Consider the following 16246-nt stretch of genomic DNA (forward strand, 5'->3'; position numbering starts at 1 on the left):
ATTAGGTGGGGTGGAAAAGCTGACCAATTTAGCTGTCTGGTTAAGGTTATCCTGCCATTAAACTAACCGTAGATGAGCCTTAAACTCTAAGTGAAAATAAGCAGGAAAAAGCCCTTTCACACTTTTTGCCTCCTCCCCCTGGCCTGTCCAGCTGTGTGGAGTCTCGACACCAAGAGGCAGGCAGGTTCATTCTACCTCAAGTCTACCTCTCACAGACGCCCCGTGTGCTACAGACACTGAGGGTCCCTCCGCGGCTGGCATCGTGCAGCCTTCCAGGAAAACCCTAACCCGAGCCTTACCTTGGGGCACATCTCCGTCCCCTTCATAATGAGGTTTCGTGCTACTTGCAGCTTCCCGGTGACTTCTTCCAGGCGGGCGGATGCAATCCAGGCTGGTGGGTGGTGAGGGTTTGTCTCCCGCACAGACTTGAGGAGCAGCCGTGCCTTCTTGATGTCACTGCAAGGGTAGGAAGGCACACGGGGTCAGGCCACCACATTGCCGAGGGGATGCCCAGGCCCAGAACGAAGACGCCAGTGCAGGAACTGTCAAATCTGATGTCCCAAGGGGCAAAACCCGCTCAAAGCTCTGACCAGCACCCTTCTGAGACGGCTGCGGAGCACCCGTGCAAACAGGCTGTAAGACCTCTCCAGGCGCCAGGCAGGCACTGAGCTCGAGGGTCCTCGTGTGGGACACAGTTAGCAAGGTGCCTTCTAGTTCAGCATGCCCACCAATTTTGAATATTATTTGTAACATATTTCATATCCACAACATACGTAACCGTACAGATAAAAATCAACCTATTTCACCACACGTTTTTTAGAATGTCCACGTCCTATTTCGGCTGCATACTTTTCAAATAAAATCCAAAACACTCTAGGCAACCTGAGTCCCACTCCTTCCCACCAGTTCCACAGAGCACTCACTTGATGTCCCCTCCGTGGGTCGGAATCATGGAGTTTAAATCCGTCAGATAGCCTTTGGGGTCAACCACAGTCTGCCCACTCACTGAGTCAGACACCTGCAAGGCAGGACAAGTCAAACAGGAACTGGAGGGGAGTCAAAGACGCCAAAACAAAGTACCCAGAAGCCCCAGGACCCCTCCCACAATCCTGACCACCAGTGAATACGGACACTATAAAGGTAGAAAAACAACACTAACTCAAAACAACAGTTTGTGATGATCACACACATATATATAAAACAGAGTTATTAAAAAAAAAAAAAAAAATCATAAAAGCCCCAGGGGGAAAAAATCTAGCTAAACATAAGGTCTACCTATGAATGAGTAAAACCTAGAAATTATAAAGTAAAAAGATTATTTCAATAACTTTCTTTAAATTAGCAAATAGCAGTTCATTATACAATTCTCTCTGTGAACCTTAAAATTACCATGATAAACAGTAACAACAACAACAACAACAACAAAAAAGAAATGTGGACAGAGGGTCCTAAGTGAATTCAGCAAGACAAGAGAAAGAGGAAAGTGGTCTAGACTGGAATGGAAAAGATAAGGCTCTGTTTGCAGATGACTGTGTATGTAGAAAATCCAAAGAATCAACATAAAAATTCCCAGACTTAATAAGCAATTATAGCAAGGGTGTAGGATACAAGGTTGCATACAAAAGTCAATCACTTTCCCATATATCAGCAGTGAACAAAAGGAATCTGAAATTAAAAACAAAGTATCGGGTGCCTGGGTGGCTCAGTCTATTAAGCTTCTGACTTTGGCTCTCATGGTTCCTGAGCTCCAGCGCTGCTTGGGGTGAGCACGAGCCTCGCTTCAGGTGAGCCCCACTTCTCTCTCTTTCTCTCTCTTTCTCTTTCTCTCTGCCCCTCACTCGCTTGTGCCCTCTCTCTCTCTCTCTCAAAAAAAAAAAAAAAAAAAAGCTAAAAATAATTTTTTTTAATTCCAAAAAAAAAAAAAACAAAAAAGTATCATCTACTCTCCATGTTCCTGAAAAAAAGACTTAATATCATTAAGATATCAGTTCTTCCCACCTTGATCTATAGATTCAATGCAATCCCAATCAAAATCCCAACCAGTTATTCCATGAGTATCAACACATTGATTCTAATGCTTATGTAGAAAGACAAAGGCCTGCAGTGGCTAACACAATATTGAAGCAGAAGAAAGAGGTCAGAGGGCTGATACTACCCAACTTTCAGACTCACTGCAAAGCCACAGTAACCAAGACAGTGTGTACTGTCGAAAAAATGGACAAATGGATCAGTGGTAGAGAACAGGGCCCAGGGGGCTAGTTCAGTCCGTAGAGCATGGCACTCTTGATCTCAGGGTTGTTGAGTTCAAGCCACATGTCGGGTGTGGAGCTTACTTTGGGGCAGGGGTGGGAGGCGAGCACAGAGCCCAGAAATACAGTCAACTGATCTTTGACAGAGGAGCAAAGGCAACATAATGGAGCAAGAACAGTCTCCTCAACAAATGGCACTAAACCCACTGGACATCCACATGCAAAGAAATGAATCTAGACACAGACTCTATACCCCTCACGAAAATTAATTCAAAATGGAATACAAACCTAAATATAAAACACGAAACTATAAAACTCTTACATGGTAGCATAGGAGAAAATGTAGATGATCTGGGGTTTGGTGTGGACTTTTTAGACACAACACCAAAGGCACCATCCATGAAAGCACTGATAAATTAGACTTCATTATATTAAAAAATTTCTGTCTGTGAAAGGCATTGTCTGGCACAAAAACAGACACTCAGATCAATGGAACAGAATAGAGAACCCAGAAATGGACCCACAAACGTATGGCCAACTGATCTTTGGCAAAGCAGGAAAGAATATCCAACGGAATAAAGACAGTCTCTTCAGCAAGTGGTGCTGGGAAAACTGGACAGCGACATGCAGAAGAATGAACCTGGACCATTTTCTTACACCAGACACAAAAATAAACTCAAAATGGATGAAAGACCCAAACGTAAGACAGGAAGCCATCAAAATCCTCGAGGAGAAAACAGGCAAAAACCTCTTTGATCTTGGCTGCAGCAACTTCTTACTCAACACGTCTCTGGAGGCAAGGGAAACAAAAGCAAAAATGAACTACTGGGACCTCATCAAAATAAAAAGCTTCTGCACAGCGAAGGAAACAATCAGTAAAACTAAACGGCAACCGAAGGAATGGGAGAAGATATTTGCAAATGACATATCAGATAAAGAGTTAGTATCCAAAATCTATAAAGAACTTATCAAACTCAACACCCAAAACACAAATAATCCAGTGGAGAAATGGGCAAAAGACATGAACAGACACTTCTCCAAAGAAGACATCCAGATGGCCAATGGACACATGAGAAGATGCTCAACGTCATTTATCATCAGGGAAATACAAATCAAAACCGCAATGAGATACCACCTCACCCCTGTCAGAATGACTAACATTAACAACTCAGGCGGCAACAACAGATGTTGGTGAGGATGCGGAGAAAGGGGATCTCTCTTGCACTGCTGGTGGGAATGCAAGCTGGTGCAGCCACTCTAGAAAACAGTGTGGCGGTTCCTCAAAAAATAAAAAACAGAACTACCCTACGACCCAGCAATTGCACTGCTAGGTATTTATCCAAGGGATGCAGCTGTGCTATTTTGAAGGGACAATGCACCCTAATGTTTATAGCAGCACTATTGACAACAGCCCAAGTATGGAAAGAGCCCAAATGTCCATCAATGGATGAATGGATAAAGCCATGGTGTATATATGCAATGGAGTATTACTCGGCAATCAAAAAGAATGAAATCTTGCCATTCGCAACTACGTGGATAGAACTGGAGGGTATTATGCTAAGCGAAATCAGTCAGAGAAAGACAAAAATCGTATGACTTCACTCACATGAGGACTTTAAGAGAAAAAACAGATGAACATAAGGGAGGAAAACAAAAATAATATAGAAACAGGGAGGGGGACAAAACAGAAGAGACTCACAAATATGGAGAACAAACTGAGGGTTACTGGAGGGGGTGTGGGAGGGGGGATGGGCTAAATGGGTCAGGGGCACTAAGGAATCTACTCCTGAAATCATTGTTGCACTAGATGCTAACTAACTTGGATGTAAATTTTAAAAATAAATTTAATAAAAAGGCATTGTCAAGGGAATAAAAAAACAAGCCGCAGACTGGGAACAAATACTCAAAAAGACAAATCTGATAAAGGACGTGTATCCAAAACATAGAAAGAGCAACTGAAACTCAATAATCTGAAAAGAATCCAATTAAAAACTGGGCCAAAGACCCTAACAGACCCTTCACCAAAGATACACAGATGACAAATATAAATATGAAAAGATGCTCCACATCATATGTCACCAGAGAAATGCAAATGAAAACAAGATACTGCTACACACCTCTTAGAACGAGCAATTTCCAGAACACTGACACCACACGCCGGTGAGGGTGTGGGGCGGCGGGAGCTCTCATTCGTTGCCGGCGGGCATGCCAAACGGTGCAGCCACTTTGGGAGACAGTTCGTTGGTCTCTTACAAAACTAAACATATTCTTACCATATAATCCAATAGTCACAGTCTTTGGTATTTACCCAGAGTTAAAAAATTACACGTGCACACACACAAAACTGCACACGAACGTTTACAGCAGCTTTATTCAAAACTGCCAAAACTGGGGCGCCTGGGTGGCTCAGTCGGTTAAGCGGCCGACTTCGGCTCAGGTCATGATCTCGCAGTCCGTGAGTTCGAGCCCCGCGTCGGGCTCTGTGCTGACAGCTCAGAGCCTGGAGCCTGCTTCAGATTCTGTGTCTCCCTCTCTCTGACCCTCCCCTGTTCATGCTGTGTCTCTCCCTGTCTCAAAAATAAACGTTGAAAAAAAATAAAACAAAAAAAACAAACAAAACAAAACAAAAAAAACTGCCAAAACTTAGACGCAATCAAGATGTCCTTCAGTAGATGATGGATAAAATAGGTCCAGAAAACGAGCAGTGCTCAGTGACAGAAAGAAATGAGCTGTGAAGCCATGAAAGGACATAAAGAAGCACACTTGAAATTAATGTAACATTGTGTGTCAGCCACACTTCAATTAAAAGCATTTTTTAAAAAGAAATAGCCACTAAGCATGCAAAAAGATGCCAAATCTCACCTGTACCCCAATGTTTATAGCGGCACTCTCAACAATAGCCAAATTATGGAAAGAGCCTAAATGTCCATCAACTGATGAATGGATAAAGAAATTGTGGTTTATATACACAATGGACTACTACGTGGCAATGAGAAAAAATTAAATACGGCCTTTTGTAGCAACATGGATGGAACTGGAGAGTGTGATGCTAAGTGAAATAAGCCATACAGAGAAAGACAGATACCATATGGTTTCACTCTTATGTGGATCCTGAGAAACATAACAGAAACCCATGGGGGAGGGGAAGGAAAAAAAAAAAAAAAAAAAAAAAAGAGGTTAGAGTGGGAGAGAGCCAAAGCATAAGAGACTGTTAAAAACTGAGAACAAACTGAGGGTTGATGGGGGGTGGGAGGGAGGGCAGGGTGGGTGATGGGTATTGAGGAGGGCACCTTTTGGGATGAGCACTGGGTGTTGTATGGAAACCAATTTGACAGTAAATTTCATATATTAAAAAATTAAAAAAAAAAAAAAAAAAAAGATGCCAAATCTTATTACAATTAAAGCTAACGTGAGGGGTGCCTGGGTCGCTTGGTGGCTCAGTCGGTGCGATGCCCGACACTGGCTCAGGTCATGACCTCACATGAGTCAAGCCCCACATCAAGCTTGCTGCTGTCAGCGTAGAGCCCGCTTCAGATCTTCTGTCCCCCTCCCTCTGCCCCTCCCCCGCTTGTACTCTCACTCCCAAAAATAAACAAAACATCAAAAAAATGTTTTTAAGCTAATGTGAATTTAAAAAAAATAACAGAAAGGACACGGAAGAAATTTAAATGCGTGTTACTAACTGAAAGAAGCCAATCTGAGAAAGCTACACACTGAATGGTTCCAACCATATGGCATTCTGGAAAAGGCAGAACTATGAAGACAATAAAAGGTTCAGTGATTGCTACAGGTGGAGAGGCAGGGAGGAATGAGCTGGCAGAGCTTATCAGGGGAATTTTTAAATCTCTTAAAAGGCAGTGAACCTCTTTTTAGTGATATAATAACTGACCCTTGAACAACATGGCTGAATTACATGGGTCTACAAGGATTTTCTTCAATACAGGATAATACTGTAAATGTATTTTCTCTTACGACTTTCTAAATAATGTTTTTTCTTGAGCTCCCTTTATCGTGAGGATACAGTTCATGATACATACAATGTAGAAAATAGGCATTAATCAACAGTTAGTGATCAGTAAGGCTTCCAGTCAACAATAGGCTTTAGCAGTTAAGTTTCTGGGGAGTAAAAAGTTACACACGGATTTCCAATTGAGCAGGGAGTCACTGCCTCTAACCCTTGCGTTGTTCAAGAGTCAACTATGCAATGGTGGATACACGTTATTATACGTTTGTCCGAATCCATAAAACGCACAACACCAAGAGTGAACCCTAATACCAACTACAGGTTTGGATGATGATTTGTAAATGCAGGTTCGTTAACTTTAAAGACTGGCCCGCTCAGATGGGAATGCTGGCAATAGAAGAGGCTACGCACGTGTGGCGGCAGAGGGCATATGGGAAATCTGTCTTTTTCTCGCAACTCCGGTGTGAAATCTAAAACTGCTCTTGAAAAAAAACGGGCAGCTCGTCCTCGGTGCTGTCGCTCCCCGGCATCGTGGCCGCCTTCAGACCTCAGGTGAAGCACAGCACCGTCAGAAAGGGAACCAAGAAGTTCATCCAGCACCAGTCAGACCCATATGTCAAATTAAACTCAACTGGCAGAAACCCAGAGGCACGGAAAATAGAGTGCACGGAAGGTTCAAGGGCCAGATCCTGATGGCCAGCACCGGTTACAGGAGCAACAAGAAAACAAAGCACACGCTCCCCAGTGGCTTCCGGAAGTTCCTCGTCCACGATGTCAAGGAGCTTGAAGCGTTGCTGATGTGCAACAGGTCTTACTATGCAGAGACCGCTCACAGGGTCCCTCCAGGACCACAAAACCACTGTGGAAAGCGCAGCCCCGCCGGCCATGAGACTCACCAATCTCAAGCCAGGCTGTGCAGCAAACAAAATGAACAGACAGGTTATGTGCACGTTGTATTTGTGTCAATAAAACCATAACACCAAAAAAATGGGTAAAGGACTTGAGTAGACTTTTCTCCAAGGAAAAGACATGAGAAGACATTTCTCCACATGGAAAGACACTCAACGTTCATCAGGGAAACACAAATGAAAACCACAGCGACGAGACAGTACTCCACACCTGTTACGACGGCTATTACCAGGATATCCGAAAATATCAAACGTCCAGGATGGGGAGAAACTGCAACCCTTAGGCAGAGCTGCTCAAAGAAGTAAACAAAGAGTCACCACATGATCCACCAACCCACTTCTGGGTTTACACCCAAAGGAACTCGGAAGCAGGGACTCAAACAGCTACCTGCACACCCGTGTCCGCAGCAGCATGAGTCACAATGGCCAAAAGGTGGAAGTGACCCACGCGTCTGTCGAAAGAACAGACAAAATGGGATCTATACATACACACGACGGAGTGTTTTTCAGCTTGAAAAAGAAAAGAGGTACCGACACACGCCACAGTTGGGATGAGCCTTGAGAACGTCACTCTAATGGAAATAAAGCCAGTCACAAAAGGACAGATGCTGTGTGAATCCACTCACGTGAGGGTACGTGCAAGAGTCAAGTCAAATTCGTAGAGACAGAAAGAAAAGAAGTTAATAGGGGCTGGAGGCGGAAACTGGGAAATTAGCATCGATGCGGACAGAGCTTCAGTTTGGGAAGATGAAGAAGTTCTGGAGTCGGGCGGCAGTGACAGTCACGTAACAACATGAACGCACTCAACACCACTGTCTGTACACTTAAGTATGGGGGCGCCTGGGAGGCTCAGTCGGTTCAGCGTCCGACTTCGGCTCGGGTCATGATCTCACAGTTTGTGAGTTCGAGCCCCGCATCGGGCTCTGTGCTGACGGCTCGGAGCCTGGAGCCTGCTTCGGATTCTGCGCCTCCCTCTCTCTCTGCCCCTCCCCTGCTCACTCTGTCTCTCTCTCCTTCAAAAATAAACATTAAGAAAAATCATTAAAATGGTAGGTTTTATCACATATATTTTACCACAAAAAAGTTACCATAAAGGATTTTTAAGAAATTACTCTGCATTCCATAAAAAACCCTAGAAGAGAAACAACTCCTGAAGACGCACACAACAGGGATGATGACTTACGTCAGAGCAGTGTCGAGACAAGAGGGAAACGGACAAAGCAGGCGCCAGAAGCAGCGCTGACGGCACTGCTGGGACAGGAGACGCGCGGGAGAAGATGCCGCCACGCCACCGGCAAGAACGGAAGCGAGACGGAGGCTGGCTGGCCGCAGGGGGTTTGCCTCTCCAGTCGGAGTCGGAGACGGAGACGGAGACGGTGACGGTGACGGTGACGGTGACCACAGAGGCGATGCGTGCCCCGCCCCCAGCCGGCGCAGCCAGCCTCTGCTCACAAAAGCTCTGCCTCTGCTGTGTGTGCCGGAGAGACGGCTTAGCACTTAGGTGAAAAAAACCCGCAAGTCCATTTTAAAGATACACACACAAGCTCACCAAAGCGTGGTTTGTAACAGCAAAAAAATAATAATAATAATGAAACCCCACAAAGTCCCTCAAAGATTCAATCACGATACCCATAAACAGTGAACTACTTCCCAATTTATGAAGTATAGAGTAGGTACACATCCAGGAACATAAAAACGTGTAATTTTTTAGATGTGTAAGCTGATTTGTATTGTAAAATACTTGCTCACCGGAAAAAGCTCAAGTACAGTAAAAGTTCCCTGAAAACCTGAAAGTTTCTCGCTGCATCAAACAGTCACGGTTGAGATGTTCACTACACTGTTTTGCCACTTCTAGCCACAGCCCACGTCATCCACTGGTGGTGTGAGGGTGTAGGCCCGGACGCCTCCCAAGAATGTGCAGGTGCATCCGTGTGAGGCTGCACCGTGGAAGGTCATACATGCAACACAGGCAGTCGAGCACGTGAGGGTTCTTCTTCCCACATCGTGCATTCTTGTGAATTGACAGTCCTTTCTATCATGCAAAAGTTTATCGTTGGTACGTCATCAAATTGGAAATATTTCTCTTCGTGGTTTCCGATGTGCATGTCGTAATTAGAAAGGTTTTTGCACCTCACCTGGGTTTTCTAGAGCACTGACAAATTTACTCAAGTGCAGGCAGAAAATATGCACATTTAACTTTTTTTATTGAAGCAGAATTACCATACGAAGTGTAACAGGTGTATAATGCTGAGTCGACAACTCCATACGTCACCCGGGGCTCACCACGATGCGGTCACCCACCGTACAACGCTGCCTCGACTTTCCTGACAATTCCCTACGCTGTACTTTTCACCACGGTGACTTGTTTTACAATAGGAGGTTTGTACCTCTTAAGCCCCATTTATCTATTTCACCTACCCTCCCTCCTCCCTCTGGCGACCACCAGTTTGTTCTCTGTATTGAAGAGTCCATTTTTTGGTTGGTTGTTTTTTCAATTCCACGTATAAATGAGATCATCTGGCATTTGTCTTTTTCTGTCTGACTTACTGCTTTTAGCACAGTATCTTCTGAGCCCACCCACGTTGCTGTAAATGACCAGCTCTCCCTCTTTAGTACGGCTGAGTGATACTCCACTGCGGATGTACACCCGCACTTAATTTCTGCATAAAGGTGGAAGGACCGAGCCGCACTGACAGAGAGCGCGCAGCTTGACATGAGTGCCTTCGTTCGGTCTGTCAGGCAGCCCTCTGTCACCTGCGACCACCCTCAGCTCCCCGAGAGGGAACAGGAGCGCCGCGCGGCCCGGCCTCTGCCGCTGACCGCACCACACCTGTGCATGCCCTGTAGGCAGACGCACAGGCCGCCTGGACGCAGGGTCCTGCCAGGACACTACATCGTCACAGGTCTGCGTATCCTGTGACAAAGCACTTCAAAATATGCACTTTTCACTAACTTATGTTAGTTTGACCATCAGAAAGCAATTTCTACATCGTAGGAAGATGCCACGCGACACAGACTCACCTGGCTCAGCCTCATGTCCATCAAAGTATTCCTCGCTTGGCCGATCTTCCTCATGTCCAGCTCACCTGTGCCAGGTGTCATCAATCCAGGTGTCATTCCACCTGGGTATGGGGTGTTCAGTCCACCTGGATAGGGTGTGTTAAGACCTCCAAATTGCTGGGGGAGGAGGCGGAGAGGACAAAAAACACTGGGTTGCATTTTCACGCACAAGAATCCCATCACCCTGAAATCTTTCCAGGGGAGCCTGATACACATGCAGCTGTACAGACTCAGCCACAGTTCAGCTTCTGAACCACAGAAGCACTTACTCTAACACCACCCATGGCTCCCACTACTGATCTCTCTAACGAGGCTAAAGACCTAGTCGCCTTCTCTTCAGATGCTCACAGTTTGTCGAGGATCCACTGAAGTATGGTTCTCTCCAGTCTGTAAATGTTTGGCGAAGAAACTGTCGGGAACGGGAGTCAGCTTCTCATAGCGCGGGTTCCGCTGGCGTTTGTTTCTGGCATCACCAACCTCGGGAATGCTCAGCCACTCTTCTTCTGTGACTTCTGCCAACTTCCTCTGGAGACATTCGACCCCCGAAAAACGTGAATCCTCTGGTAGACTTTCATGTGCGCATGAAAAACTATGTTCTCCCTGACCCCTGGTCCCCAAATCATCATGGTTTAGAAAGAATTTTGATGCAGAGATTATCTACTTCACTCAGAAAATTCAATGTCTTGGATCTACTCTATTTCACTCAAATGTAAATTGTTCTGTCAAAGCCCAGAGGACTGTGTGGAGAACCTTATGCACAAACAGAATTAAAGTTACTAAGAAAATAAGCTCACAAGTCCCATTTTTTTCAGCAGAGGGAGAAAGAACTTTTTCTTTGCACACATATACATAAAATTAAACACTAAAGCAGGGACCTTCTCCTATCACATGTATTTAATAAAGAGCAAGCTGGGGCACCTGGGTGGCTCAGTCAGTTGCACACTCAACTCTCGATTTGGGCTCAGGTCACGATCCCATGGTTATGGGATGGAGCCCCGTGTCGGACTCCTCACTGAGCACAGAGCCTGCTTAGGATTTTCTCTCCCCCTTTCTCTCCCCCTCGCCTGCTCATGCTCACTCGCACTCTTTCAAAATAAATAAGTAAATATTTAAAAAGATAAAAAATTAAAAAAGAGCAAAGTTAGTAAAGTCTCATCAATCCTACCCCATTCTCTGCTGGGTAACTTAGATGCATGAGAAAGTGCACGCCATCCATCCACTTACTTTCAGATCTGAGAATTGTTGTTGGATTTTGGGCCGTTCCATTCGGTACTTCTCAATTTCTTCTTTCTCTCTTTGCTCCCTAGGAAGTAAAATGTGTGCATCCATTAGAAATACTCGACATCAGGGCACCTGGGTGGCTCAGTTGGTTAAGCATCCTACTCTCGATTTCAGCTCAGGTCATGATCCCAGGATCATGAGATTGAGGCCTGCATAAGGCTCTGTGCTGGGTATGGAGTCTGATTAAGATTCTCTCTCTCCCTCTCCCTCTGCCCCTTCCCCCACGTTCGCACATGCACACTCTCTCTCAAAAAAAGAGAAATACTGGACGTCAATTCTGAAACGAAATCATTTTATTATTCTTCATTAAGTCACCAAAAGAATAATTCTACACACTCAGCAGCTAAATCAAATATACTTTAAAGTATCAATGGATACGTCCATAATTATATTGACTCAATTATTTACCAAATGAAAACAGGCAGAAATTCACTAAAATAAAAGTAAGTTGGGGGTGCCTGGATGATTCGGTTAAGCATCCAACTCTTGATTTCAGCTCAGGTCATGATCCCATGCGTGGCTCATGAGATCCAACCCCACATCAGGCTTTGCACTGACAGCACAAAGCCTGCTTAGGATTCTCTCTCTCTCTCTCTCTCTCTCTCACTGTCCCTCCCCCATGAGCTCAAGTGCACATGCTCTCTCCCCGCTCCCTCTCTCAAAATAAATAAACTTAAAAAAAAGGGGCAGGGGGCAGGTTATCTTACCCTGATAAAAATACTTGATTTTGGATATGAGTGCATTTACACCTTTAAAATTCTACAAAATCCCAAAGGTAGATCCATCCTATGAAAACTGAACCACTGTCCTAGTTGCTCACCTGACTCTCAGCCTGTCACTGCTTCCCTCCCTTCCAAGCAGTCAGTGCACCTCTAAAGACAGCTTTCTGCTCCATGTGCCAGAACTAATGGGCTGTCTCATCAATCCATGCAACTGGCCTTCAGGGACAGAGAGCTACCAGGTTCTGGTGGTCTAGGACCAGGTCTAGGCACTGAGAAGAAATCTATGGGTTACTGTAACAAAGCATCAACCAAGTTAAACAAGAGTTAATGGGACCCACGTAACTAATACTTCCTAACATTGAGATTTACGTTTTCTTCATAAGGTAAAGAGGAAAACACCGGGCATGGGAATGTGTTATGACAAATGACGCGCTTGGAAAAGACGAGCACCTCCCCATAAGCTGGAGACAGTTAGTCCTCATGGCTCCTAATGAGAAGCAACACACATAGGGGAGAAGCTGCCCCTATCAGCTTTTCTGGTCAAACTCGTTTTACCTGATTTTAATGCAGCCTCAGGATCCAATTCCCACTCCACAGGGAATAATACTGTGAGCAGGTTAAGGACACCGGAGGAGATGGGCAGCCACTCCATAACTCACGCCCTGCCACCAAACAACTGATCTCTTCAAAAAGCCAATGGCACAAAAACTTTAAAAAGGCAGGGTAAGGGGACAGACTTAAGAGACAGGAAATGAGGAGTGGTTTTGATTGTATCTTGGTTTGGAAAAGAGCAGTTCTACTATGTTCTGGAGACCAGCAGAAAAATATGTGGGTGCCTGGGTGGCTCAGTTAGTTAAGCGTCCGACTTCAGCTCAGCTCAAGATCTCACGGTTGTTGAGTTTGAGCCCCGTGTCAGGCTCTGTGCTTGCCGACAGCTTGGAGCCTGGAGCCTGCTTCGGATTCTGTGTCCCTCCCTCTCTCTGCCCCTCCCCTGCTCACACTCTGTCTCTATCAAAAATAAATAAACACTGGGGCGCCTGGGTGGCTCAGTCGGTTGAGCATCTGACTTTAGCTCAGGTAATGGTCTCGCAATTTGTGGGTTTGAGCCCCGCATCGGGCTCTGTGCTAACAAACAGCTCAGAGCCTGCAGCCTGCTTCAGATTCTGTCTGTCTGTCTGTCTCTCTCCCCACCCCCCCGCCGCTCCTCTGCTCATGCTCTCCCTCTGACTCTCAAAAATGAATAAATGTTAAAAATAATAAGTAAATGAATAAACATTAAAAAACTTTTTTCTTAAGAAAATACAGATATGGACTGGCTGTCAGGTAGTCATTGGAATAAAGCTTTGGGGTTCATGCTGCTGGGGCAATAAAGGTGCTGCACCAGTGCAGAGGATAAACTGACCCTGACACGACCCAGCAAAGACCACCAGCAGATGTGGGAGAAGCGAATGTACAAGCTGTGTAGCCAGGGCTGAGACTACATGAGGGCATCGGGTCGGCTGCACCGTCCCACTGGTTTGTATCGTAAAAAGTACTCCTAACAGAAGTTTTAAAAGTCAAGCATTTTTCCGAAACCACTTAATGAGATGACTTTCTACACGTATCCATGTCCCCCAGTTTTTTAAGTGAATTCTAGAAGACTGAAATTCAACCTTCTTTAATGTGCAAAACCACACATACTTAATTATTAGAGGTATACAAAATAACGCACGTCTATGTAATAACAAATAACAAGCGTTACAAAAAGCCCTGAGCAACTGTATTTCGCCCTTCCAAAATGAAAACTCTACACACATTATGGGAAGTTACTAAATTGCATGTGTAAGAAGCAAGGTTAACTACCACTTTCTGGACTTATGACTAAATATAACCCTCTTATCTATACTTGGTCTCACTGTCCCAATATTCTATAACGAAAACACATTCTTTCAGTAGTAAAAAAAATTACAGCTTTTTTTTTTTTTTTTTAACGTTTATTTATTTTTTTTGAGACAGAGAGAGACAGAGCATGAATGGGGGAGGATCAGAGAGAGGGAGACACAGAATCGGAAACAGGCTCCAGGCTCTGAGCTGTCAGCACAGAGCCCGACGCGGGGCTTGAACTCACGGACCGCGAGATCATGACCTGAGCTGAAGTTGGCCGCTTAACCGACTGAGCCACCCAGGCGCCCCACAGCTTTCTTATTTGTAACTTGTTTCATTTTTAAAATTTGTTTTAAAAAAAAATTTTTTTTTAACGTTTATTTATTTTTGAGACAGAGAGAGACAGAGCATGAACGGGGGAGGGGCAGAGAGAGAGGGAGACACAGAATCGGAAACAGGCTCCAGGCTCTGAGCCATCAGCCCAGAGCCTGACGCGGGGCTCGAACTCACGGACCGCGAGATCGTGACCTGAGCCGAAGTCGGACGCTTAACCGACTGAGCCACCCAGGCGCCCCTAAAATTTGTTTTACAAATCATAAAAAACTTATAAAACAATATAACTTATTATGGTTTAAAAGATTATGCATTCACTTTGTTTTAATTTCCCCAGAAACAAGGTCGGGGAATTCAGAAAGCTGCCATATCAAATGGAGACTGAAGTAACATCAACGAACAGATTTGCTAAACCAAAGTTCAGGGCAAGACACCCACCTGAGAACCCACAGAGAAACCACACCTTCTCTTGAACAGGCCCCCAAGGACAGAGTGCACCTGCTCCCTCCAGGCTCACCGTCACCTACCCCACCAGCCCAGCCTGACTCTCCACAGTCCCAATGCAGTCCCAGCGCTGTCGTGTGGACCAAGATTCTCAAGCCACAGCCCCTGCCTACAAGGACTTACATATTCATCTGTCATCTTCAGCTAACTTCCAAATTACTTAATAAATATCAACTAACATCACTACACCCCTCTCAAAGGCAGTAATCCTGACGTGTGATCAAAACAATCCCTCAAATTCTGTGGATTTCTGGAAAACAATAGAGTTCTTAAGCTCTCCACTCCAGTCCCCAGCCCTAAGACTACTCTCCAACAGCCTGGCACTTATCCAAGTGTGGCTGCCATAAATTAAGATCCAGGTGGCCTCAGAGCTGAGCAGACACATGCATTGCTCTTGCAACTTTTCTCCACATCTGAAGTAAGTCAAAGCAAATATCTCTTTTAAAGTTAGGTAAATACAGGAGCACCTGACTGGCTCAATCACTGAGCATATGACTCCTGATTTTGGGTGTGAGTTCAAACCCCACGGGTACAGAGATTAGTGCCTGGGTGGCTAGTCGGTTAAGCATCCAACTTCAGCTCAGGTCATGATCTCACAGTTTGTGGGCTCCAGCTGTGCTGACAGCAGGGAGCCTGGAGCCTGCTTTGGATTCTGTGTCTCCCTCTCTGCCCTTCCTCCACTTGCACTCTCTCTCTCTCAAAAATAAACAAACGTCAAAAAATAAATACAATACAATCTTAATGCAGCACCTGGGAGGCTCAGTTGGTGGAGCGTCCAACTTTGGCTCGGGTCATAATCTCACGGTTCATGGGTCCGAGCCCTGCATTGGGCTCTGCTCTTGACAGTTCAGAGCCTGCCAGGGATTCTCTCTCCCCCCTCTCTCTGTCATTCTCCCAATTCACGCATGCATATTCTATCTCTCAAAATAAATAAACTATTAAAATAAATAAATAGAATTAAAAGCAAGAGAAAGAAAAAAGGAAGGAGAAAGAGAGTTGGGTAAATAGTGTAAAGGGCAGAAATTTACATTACCTCCTTTCTTTTCTTCTCTCATCCATCCTTTTATCCAGAGCGGCATAAATAGCATCCGCTTCCTCGTCATCTTTTTCGTAGGGCCCACTGGAGAAGAGGCTCCCAGCATAACCATTAAACTAAGGACACAACAACATACTTAGAGGGTCAGCTTCACCCCCAACACAATCCCCACAAGCAGAAACAGAGAACACCTCTAGCTGTAAAACGTTTGTTAAACAATTTTTCTCAATCCGACAATCCCAAACTGAGGGAAAATAAAGTCAGTCATCTGTACTGCTCACAAGTATCATGGGCATGAAAGATAAAGGAGCTACCCAGATGGGAAG

The 16246-nt window shown here is 45.1% G+C and overlaps 1 protein-coding gene across 1 annotated transcript in view; it reads right to left on the bottom strand.

Annotated features, from left to right (window-relative positions):
- The window catches only part of PRPF6 (pre-mRNA processing factor 6), a 47963-nt gene that overhangs the window by 28397 nt on the left and 3320 nt on the right, over positions 1-16246 (bottom strand). Inside the window, exons 3-8 of the mRNA XM_042930368.1 lie at positions 15918-16036; positions 11406-11484; positions 10530-10706; positions 10143-10298; positions 924-1018; positions 300-456 (exon numbers count right to left, since the gene is read on the bottom strand). Of these exons, the coding sequence (XP_042786302.1) occupies positions 300-456; positions 924-1018; positions 10143-10298; positions 10530-10706; positions 11406-11484; positions 15918-16036 (783 nt within the window). The remainder of the gene's footprint in view (positions 1-299; positions 457-923; positions 1019-10142; positions 10299-10529; positions 10707-11405; positions 11485-15917; positions 16037-16246) is intronic.

The sequence above is a fragment of the Panthera leo genome, chromosome A3, assembly GCF_018350215.1.
Source record: "Panthera leo isolate Ple1 chromosome A3, P.leo_Ple1_pat1.1, whole genome shotgun sequence".
Taxonomy (NCBI): Eukaryota; Metazoa; Chordata; class Mammalia; order Carnivora; family Felidae; genus Panthera; species Panthera leo.